The sequence below is a fragment of the Prosopis cineraria genome, unplaced genomic scaffold (assembly GCF_029017545.1).
Source record: "Prosopis cineraria cultivar Desert tree isolate PC_DT_omini unplaced genomic scaffold, ASM2901754v1 PC10, whole genome shotgun sequence".
Classification (NCBI taxonomy): Eukaryota; Viridiplantae; Streptophyta; class Magnoliopsida; order Fabales; family Fabaceae; genus Prosopis; species Prosopis cineraria.
Window position 1 is genome coordinate 32305627 of NW_026555341.1, and position 10379 is coordinate 32316005.

Genomic DNA, 10379 nt, shown 5'->3' on the forward strand with positions numbered 1-10379 from the left:
GATGATTGAATTAAGATTCAGTCTCACACAAAGCTAAACCATACTTAATGTCAATTTAATTGTTAAGACAAATTTAAATATCTTCAACAAAAATATTTTTTCATAAAGTTTTGAACGTACAAATAAAAATTTTCTAAAGTAGAATACAAAACAAAAGTAAGTGAACGAGTGGGGCCACCAACTTCCCGCCAATCAGTGTACACACGTACCAACGGTATTATCTTCACAAATGCTCATTCACAGCCACAACTTGCACAATAACACCGAACTAGCTTCTTCGAATTCACGGCTTTACCTTATTCCTAATCCGATACCACAGAACAAGGATCAAAGCCCCCAAGCTTCAATGATGAACTTACGCGCCATCTTCGCCACTCCTGTCCCTTCCTCACTCCGCATCAAACCCTCAATTCACCATCCCCGTAGAAGCCTCACCATCTCAGCTCAACTCCCGACCGCCGCCGCCGCGAAGTTCTCGGTCTCCGACGAAACCCTAGAATCCCGCGGCTTCCTCCTCCGCCGCACCACCGACGACCTGAACCTTGACCAGCTCAACGCCATCTTCGTAGCGGTTGGGTTCCCGAAACGTGATCCGCAAAAGATCCGGATCGCGCTGGATAACACGGAGACGGTGCTGTGGGTAGAGTACAAGAAGACGAAAAAGCCAGTGGCGTTCGCGAGAGCGACGGGAGACGGTGTATTCAACGCAATCATATGGGACGTGGTGGTGGATCCGTCGTTCCAAGGGATCGGATTGGGGAAGGCGGTGATGGAGCGGTTGATCGAAGAGTTGTTAGGGAAGGGGATTTGTAACATCGCGCTTTATTCGGAGCCCCGAGTTCTCGGGTTCTACAGACCGTTGGGATTTGTGGCCGATCCGGATGGGATCCGAGGAATGGTGTATTCTAGAAAGCAGAAAAAGAAAAAATAGCAATGACATTATTATTATTTATTCTTTGAATAATTTTTTCCCCTTGATGAATTTCTTCTCCATTAAATTAATTATAAGTCAATCCTTTTATATAGACATAAATTATAAACAATGGTTGATTGTTGAATTTATTTAGTCGGTGTAAATTGTAATTTTATTTTCATAGTACAAATTAAGTAAATAACAAGATTTTAAATATGATAAGAGTTAGTTTAACTAATTCATTCCAATCAACTTCTATAGGTCTTTTTATCAAATAAATATGCCTTTATGTATTCAAATATAATTTTATGTTGATAATAATGCATTCAAAATTAGTATCAATGTCCTTAAAGTGCAAAAAATGACACTAGTTGAGCAATTAGCCAGCATTTATGTTAGTAGATTTGGATTTTAAATCCATATATTTAAAATTCTTTATTTAGATAGTTCATATGACAAAAGTTATTACTATTGTATAGTGTGATAGTGTTTTAGGGAGTGGCTCTCACTTGAGCCTAAGTTTTCTCTTTAGGAAAAATTTGTTCATCACCTCTAATGATAATTAGTAAAGAGTGTCTCCTTTATGCCTTATCACCCACTGCAGTAGTGATATAGTGTGAGTATTTGTGTGATTTGTCTTCTTTCTTTTTTTCCTCCTTTCTTCTACTTATTTTCTTTGTTTTGTCTTATTTGTTAGGGTTTTATAGGTTTGGCTGATGCATTTGAATCATGGCTGAAAGGAGGGAAAACTCTTGAGGGTTAAAGACGAAGATGAACCTTGTCTGGAAATTGCCAAAAAATTCCATTTAAGCTAGTGGTGCTTTGATTGGAAAGATTTTAATGGAGAGAAAACATAACCATTCAACAATTATCTACATAACTCAAAATAGATAGGGTTTGAAGGAAGGTTAAGATATTGATGCCATTGATACCAAATTGCCCAACTTGTCTATTTTCTGATTTAAAACTTTGGAGAATAGGGAACGAGTCTTACAAGGCCAACCATGGATGGTTCATACTTGTATTATTAACTTACAATTGTGGGATGACTTTATGACTATTGATGATGTTGTTTTTCATCTTGTTCCTTTTTGGGTTCAGTTTCATAATCTTCCTACTCTTTTCCTAGAAAATGCTATTCAAATGGGGGCTCTAGTTAGTGATTAGTTTAGATTGAACACCCTGAGTTTCATGGCAAGTTTTATCAAAATTTTCTTCAGGTTTGTATGCTTGTTGATGTGACTAAGCCTTTTCTCCCACATGTTGGGTCTTCGAAAGGCTTTAAAGTTTCTACTATGATTGTGGGATGATTGGTCATGATAGTAGGCAATATAAAAATCCTACCCTTATCCTTAATGAAAATGAGGAGAAATACGGATATGGGCTCTGGCTATCAATTATGGTTGGAAAGCTAATCAATGCTACTTTGGTTAAGAATGATCAAGGATGGTCGAAGGAAGATAGCCAGTGGAAGATGGTGGCACATGGACATTCTAAATGTGATTGGCACATCACTGATGAATCTAAAAACCATCATATGAATAGTAGTGCTTGGTTGTCTGACATGACGAGGCACAAGAGGCATGATGAGGAGGAGAGTACGTTAATGAGAAGGCAAAGCAAAAGTGGACAAAACTTTTTAGTCCTATCTTTGGTTCTCGTTATTCAGAAGCCCAACTCATCTTCTACTATTAATAAAGCTCAACTAGACTAGATTTCTGATAAGGGTCCCCAAACTTCTCCTACTTCATCTCCTAGGCCCAATAATGATCTATCAAGCCAAAATAATTTGAATACCCTTTTGAAGATGTGTTAAGGTGTTATAAAGCCCATGTGACTATCTTCCTTCTATTCACTCTGATAACATGGCACCTTCTCAAATTATGGTTCCTTTTGCTCTATTATCCCTTTTGTCGAAAGTTTCTTTAAAGCTTTGCAATATTGATCTAAAAAGCATATATGAAAATACTCCTCTTAATGACTTACCCAAAAGAAGGAGACTATTTTCTAAGGCTCCCAAGGCTGATTCAAAACTATGTAAAGCCTCCTCAACACTTAAGATAGACAAAAGAAAGATTTGTCAAGCGGAAAGGCATCCAAGTAGAGTCAAGAAAAAGGATGCTCATGATTCACAAAAGGAAAAGGACACACCTACAAGTAATGACACTCTTATTGATTTTCCTATTTTCAGTTGAAATTGATTTCTTATAGGAATAGTTTAAGTTTAATGCTACCCCTGAAGGATCTAATGTCTCTTCAAATGCTAAAGGCATTTGTGGCTTGCCCCAAAAGGCCACCAGGGAGCCATGAATCTACTATGGTGGAACTGTTTACGGACTTAGAATGACTCTGGCAATCAAAAATCTCAAGGAGGTAATTTCAATAATAAGCCATTTGTTTTTTTTTCTCATGACAATGAGGTAGCATGTATTAAGACTAAAAAATTTAAAAAGGTATAGTATGGTAAATTCCAAGTATGTGGATCCTATTTGTCTATCAAAAGGGTTGGTACTCTGGTTGACCAATAAAGTTACTATTCATATTCTCATTTCCTATAAGAATTTTATACATGTTCATCTTAACTCTTCTTTATAGGCTACCCTTGAGTTTGTCACTTTTATCTATGACCCTCCAATTGAAGCAAATAAGAGTTATTTGGAGTGAGACTAGTTTACTTGTGAGACACATTAAGGAAGCTTGGCTTTGCATTGATTTTAATGATTTCCTTTCTCTTACTGAAAAGTTTGGTGGTGATCCTCAAGTTGTTAGAAGAATCCTAATTTTCAGAGCTTTATTTCTTACTGTGACTTGTTTGACCTTGAAACCAAAAGGTCTTGCTTCACATGGTGTAACCAGAAGATAGATGATGAATGTATTAAAGAGTGAATTGATTGGGCTATGGCTAACTATATTTTTAAAGTTAAATTCCCAAAAGCGCTTTCATTCCATATTGACTTTATTGCTTTTAACCACCACTTCATCTTAGTTAGTCTCTACTATAGTAACACATATACTCCAAAAACCTTCGAGTATGAAATTTTTTGGGCTTCCCATCCTAAATTTAAAAGTCTTGTCTAGAAATCTTGGTGTATTTAGAAATTTTTTGCTGAATTTATTGTTCCTCAATTTGTCACTTGCACTAAGAGGTACAGCAAGGAACTTGTATTTTAGAGTAAAAAGACTAACCCTAACCATAGAAAAGTAATTGATAGCCTACTAAGGAAGATTGAAGATTGTAAAAAAGGGCCCTATACATTTGATAGCAAGCATAGGGTGCAATCTCTCACTTTAGACTTAGAAAGAGTTTGGCAATAAGAAGAGTTATACTGGTGGTAGTACTTCTGAGTTAATTGGGTCTTAGTCGGGGACATGAACACTCCGTTCTTTCATGCTTCAACTATGATTCAAAGACAGCGTAACTAGATTATACATCTTAGAGATGGTAATTGGTAGTGGATTGAATTTGATAATGACATGGCATACTTAATTTTTGGTTTCTATTATGATCTTTTCCCAAAAAGTGATACTAGTAATCTAGGATATGTTTTAAGTTATGCAACTCCTCAAATCTTGGATGTTCATAATAGTTGGCTAGTCTCTCCTGTTGCTAAAGAGGAACTTGAGCAAGCTATTTTTCAACTAGGTGCCATAAAAGCCCTTTGCCCTGATGGCTTCAATGGTCATTTTTACCAATCCTCTTGGATGAGGTTAGTGACTCTCTACTACTACTAGTTAATAATGCCTTATTTAAGGATGAACCATTAGCAATCTTGAATTTTACTAATATAGTCCTTATTCTTAAAGTTGATTGCCTGAAGATGGTTACTTAATTTAGGCCCACAAGTCTTTGCAACTTTGCTTTTAAAGTCATCTCTAAGATACTAACCAATCGTTTTAAGGGGGTCTTAAATGATTGTGTTTCCTCTAACCAACATGCTTTTGTCTAAGGGATACTAATTCATGATAACATCACATTGGTCTATGAAATTTTTCATTATTTGAAATTGAAGAATTCTAGTCATGACTATGAATTTGCCTTTAGAATGGATATGAATAAAGCATTATAGAGCTTTATTGAGGCTGTCTTACTCAAGATGGGGTTTAGTGTCATTTGGGTTAGATGGATAATGAAATGTGTCAAATGCTTGATGTTTAATATTCTTGTGTTAGGAAAATCTATACCAAGTATCATACCTAAAAGAGATGTGAGACAAAGGGATCTTCTTTCCTCATATTTGTTTATTATTGCTAGTAAAGTTTTGTCGTTGATGCTGAGTACTCATTCTGCTAATGGTGATATCTAAGGCATTCAAGTTGCTGAAGGATGCCATATGCTCGCCTACTGTCTCTTGTTGATGACACCATGCTTTTCCTTAAAGTTGGTAGACATAATTGTAAAGCCGGTAATTCGGGCCAAACTTAACTGGCCAGCCTAAGAAAAGTTAGAGTTAGGCTTAGCTATATGAGCTTTTTTAAGAGGGTAAGATGCTTTAAACTTGACTTGAATTGAGCCTGATCAGAATAAGGCCAACTGTTAGAATTTCTCGCCCTATATGTATATAGAGTTGGTAATTTTGGCTATGCCCGAACTCAACCTAAAAAAGTTAAAGCCGAGCTTGGCTACATGGACTTTTTCAAGAGGATAGAATACTTTAAGCTTGATTCAAATAAACTCGGCTTGAATTGATCTCAGTCCGAATAAGCCTGGCTCGTCTAAATTACCGGCTATATAATTGTAATGTTGTTAAGGAAATTCTTCACTCTTACTATAATGCTTCTAGCCAAAAGGTGAACTTTGATAAATCATCTTGTTCTTCTCTGCTAATACATCCTGGTGCAAGACATTCAAACTTTATCAAGTTTTCATCAGAGAGTTATTAGCTTAGTATAATCACCTTGAAATGAAAGGAAAATAATATTGAAAGTATATGAGTGAATGTGTGTGTAACTTAAAAGTTAAATAAAAGAAAAACTCTTACATCATTGCTTGAAAATTACCAACTATTTACAAGAACTGTAAAAAAAAAATCTTTACTAATATTTACATTCCATCAAAAGATATATATATATATATATATATATAACTTTAATTCCTTGCTTCTTCTTTCCTTGCCCATCTACTGTTTGACTTGTAACACAAAATTCTTAAAAAACCAAAATACAAGTGAAATGAAAATTCTAGTATTTTAATGAATTAAATTATTAACATATAACCAACACCATAACACAATTGTTTAGAAGAAATAAGTAAGGAAGTACAAAAGAAAAACCGTTTATACACAAAATGGATTGCATCAACAATCCTGCTAATAGAATAGCATCAACGACTCAACTGAATTGCATCAATGATTTCTATAACTAGGCATCAACTAAGGTTCTTATTACTAGATAAATCTCATCTACTAATGTTATTTAACTGTTTATTATATGACTAAATACATATATCTACAACTTCACATTTCATAAATACAAGTAATCCTCATGAATGTAATGTAAACTTCTACGGTTGCAATGAGTTTGGTAAATAATCATCAATATTAAAAGATCCAATAATAAAGCTTATTACCTTTTTCTTCTCAAAATACTTCACGAGCTTCCACAACAATCCACTAATCCTTCTTGCTATTAAGAAAATAAGTTTGGCAACACATAAATGAACAACGAGGCACTTAAAATAATAGTAACTTAGAACATATCTTAAAAAAATCTCTACTATTACTTAGCTGATAGAGATTTAAAATTTTCAATTGAGACAATACTAATGCTTGCACTTGATCAAGAACTAGAGCAATGATAGCAAAAATGATAAAAATAAATAACCAAGTTTTATGATGTTTAATTCCTAAGACAAAATTTTGCAAAATCATTTAGAAACTTTATCGTACTTAAAATATCATCCGATTTATTGCGATAATGTCTCCCTAGTTTGTTATTACCTGTCAAATTTCTTCTTATATTCCTTAATATAACCACTCAAATATATCAATATTAGCCACCTTGCTTAACAACTACGGCTCATACTTCAGTGTTTTTAAATTTACCACAACATAATACCAACATAAGAGAAAATTATCAATTCCTAGATATAACAAAACCTCAAGTATAGAAAGCAAACCACAAATTCTACATGCAAACATTAGGGGCAACACATGGAACTATTTCTTACCCATTTACTTTGCTATTAGCCAACACAGTAAAGAAAAAAATAATTAAAAAAAACATCATAAGGGAATAATCTCCCAAATAACAAAACAAACAAGCACAAAATATATAGTTTATTTTTTTAACCAAAATTTCAAGTTAAAAAAAATTAATACAAATACTCAATCTGATATTCTATCCATCTATATTTCCAATCACAATTTTGCTTTTTCATTTTTTATTGGCCTTTTAAAGTAACTCCAAAAAAAATGCAAAATCCTTCGCCCCAAAATCCAAGCATTTATTTTCTTAAAATAATTCTAAATAGAAACCTCAAATCCTATACCATATTTAAGAGCCCAAAACCCTTCTTTTCCTACCAAGAACACAGGGAAAGTATTGTCCATAATTTGCAAAATCATAATAAGCCTTGAATCAACTTTGTTTTCTTGTGTGTTGCGGAAAAGTAGAGAAGGTGAGAGCACAAAATTTTGAAAAACATACCTAAGAAATTTCAACCCCAGATGCCATGCCACGGAAGGGAAAGAAAGAGGAAATGAAAGCCATAGTTCATTCTTTTCTCCGCCTCTGTCACGCAAAGGGTGATGGAAGAGGCAAGGTTTTTGTGCATTACAATAAAAAATGAATATAATAAGTTAATGTGCTAAAATTACTCTAATAGACCCCACTGCCTCAATAGATTTAAAAGATGATCATTACATTATATAAAACATATTCTTAGTTTTATTTTGGGATAATTTATTTATTATTTTTATTTTTTTAGGAAATTAATTAAATCCTAATCAATAATCAAAAATAAAATTTTGAGATGTGACACTTTGTATATCAAGGAGAAGGTTTTTTCCTTTCTTAATGTTATTGCTGTTGATAATCTTGTTGTCTATTTTGGTTTACTTATTCTGTGGGATCGATCTAAAGTTGCGGCCCTAACCCATGTTAGGGATAAAGTTGGTCAACAAGTCCACGGATGGAAAAGCAAATTGTTAACTTTTGATTTTTGCTAGCCACGGGATTATGATTAAATCAATCATAAACACCATTCTTATTTTTCCCATGACTTGTTTCAAATTTCCTAAACGTACTTGTACTCAACTCGATAGTCTTGTTGCAAAGTTCTTTTGGGATAGATTGATGTTAAAAAAGGAATACACTGGTGCTCTTGGAGCAAGCTTTGCGCACCCAAGCAAGATGGCGGACTTGGATTTTATGAGTTTCAATAATGCTTTACTAGCCAAAACTGCTTGGAGAATACTCAATAACCCGAATCATTTATGGGTTCAACTACTTAAATTAGTTTATTTTCCCTCTAAATCTTTCCTACGTGCTTATGCATCTTGGGCTTGGAATAGCTTTTTGACTGGCTGAGATGTATTGTTAAAAACATATTCTGCAAAATTGGTAGTGGCCAAGACATTTTTGGTTGGAAGGATCCTTGGGTTAATGGTATTTCTGATTTCAAAGCTGTAAAACTTGAAGGTGTTGCAATTAATCGCCACCTCAAAGTTGCTGACTTAATTGTGAATGGTAGCTGGGATTTGTCTTCTGTATCTTATGCCATGACTGATGAAATTGTTTATTGCATTGAGCATATGCATGTTCCTCTCAATGTGCCTGCTGATAGGGTTGTTTGGATAGGTGCAAAGAATGGAATTTATTCTCCCAAGGTGGGGTTACTGGGTCATTTATGCTAGCTCTCGCCCAATAGATCCATCTAGTCCAAGCACCACTTCTGCTATTACCCAAGAACTCTGGAAGAGTATCTAGAACTTGAAAATCTTCCCCAAAGTTAAGCACTTTCGGTGGTGAACACTTAATCGTGCTCTGGCAACAAAAGAGGCTCTCGTTGCCCATAAGTGCTCTCTGGATCCCATTTGTCCAATTTGTAAATCTTAATCCAGAAACAATTGAATAAATGTTACTTCTCTGTGATTGGGTAAGGAAAATTTGGTTCGGCTGTCCCTTATCAGACCCCTGCATATTTCTTCATTTGGAAACTGGTGCTCTACTTTTTTGCTATCTAATAGCCCCCTTGATGATTTTGGTAAATCATATATACATTTACTTTGCTGGAACATATGGAAAATCAAGTCTGTAAAGGTTTTCTCGGTTGCTAAATTGAATCCAATCAAGATTTGCTGAATTTTGGCTAATCAACTGTCAAGAAGAGCTTCTGGGGATTTCTCATCCCATTTTCCCAATGCATTCAGTGGTCGCCTCCTAATAGGGAAGCATCAAAATAAACTGTGACAATGCAGGCTCATCTACCTCTGGGTGTGCAACGATTGGGATATTATGTCGTGGCCATTTGGGAGATTTTATCAAGGGTTGGAAGGAGAGAGTTCTTTCTCCTTCTAGCTTTATGTTTGAGTTCCTTGCTTTTAAGAAAGCTTTACAAATTGCTGTTGATGTTGAGAACGCTAGTGTCATTGTTGAAATGGATTGCTTAGAGCTCTATCGAGTTGTCACCTGTCTTGACGTCACCTACTGCCATTAGTCTTATCACAGTATACTTGAAGAATTGTTTACCAACATTCATTTGAGTCCTTCTGTTTCCTTCTCTTTTGTTAAGAGAGAAGGTAAATTTGCTGCTGATTGGCCAGCAGCCTCTTCCTTTAAGCATGTGAAACCTTCAGGTTGGATTCTTCATCCTCCACTCCCTCTGACTACTATTTTGGCCAAGGACTCAAATATTGCTGTTGATTTTTCTCCTCAACTAATGCTTAACAGAGATAGGGAAGGCATTGGATGATTTTTTTTTTGCTTTGGGTTAGTTGGTTTTCTATTTAGGCCTTTGCCCTGTGTGGCTTATTGCTGTTGCGTTTGTCTTTGTTTATCTCTCACTCTGTTAGATGACTAACTTCCTTTAATGGATGAATCCTTCCTCGATCGAAAAACCAAAGATAATGTTTTGGGGGTGCATGTGAAAATTTGAAATAACAAAAGTTTAGAAAATATTTGAAATTATGAAGGAGTTAAAATAAAATTTGGATTTGAATTTTATCTAAATCCATAAATTTTTTAATGTCCAAATAAGAGTTAATCCAAATTTAAATCCATATATATCCAAGCACAGCATTTTCTTTATTTAAAGACTTGAATTGCATGATTTCTCCACCAAAACTCCACCAAAAGACATTCAGCTACATGGATGGCATAATATTATTGTTTTCTATCAACAATCAAACCTTTAAGAAATATTATGAATTAAAAACTATTGTTCAACAACTTTATTAAATAAATCGGCCTGAATATATATGCAGTGAATGAATATATAGCAAGGGTAATAAGTTGATGCAAGTGTAGA

At 34.7% G+C, this 10379-nt stretch overlaps 1 protein-coding gene across 1 annotated transcript; it reads left to right on the forward strand.

Moving 5' to 3' along the window:
• The first annotated feature begins 243 nt into the window (after positions 1-243).
• Positions 244-952, forward strand: LOC129322998 (serotonin N-acetyltransferase 2, chloroplastic). Its single transcript, XM_054969495.1, has one exon. The coding sequence runs from the start codon at positions 347-349 to the stop codon at positions 929-931; it is 585 nt and encodes a 194-aa protein (XP_054825470.1). The 5' UTR covers positions 244-346; the 3' UTR covers positions 932-952.
• Positions 953-10379: the final 9427 nt, after the last annotated feature.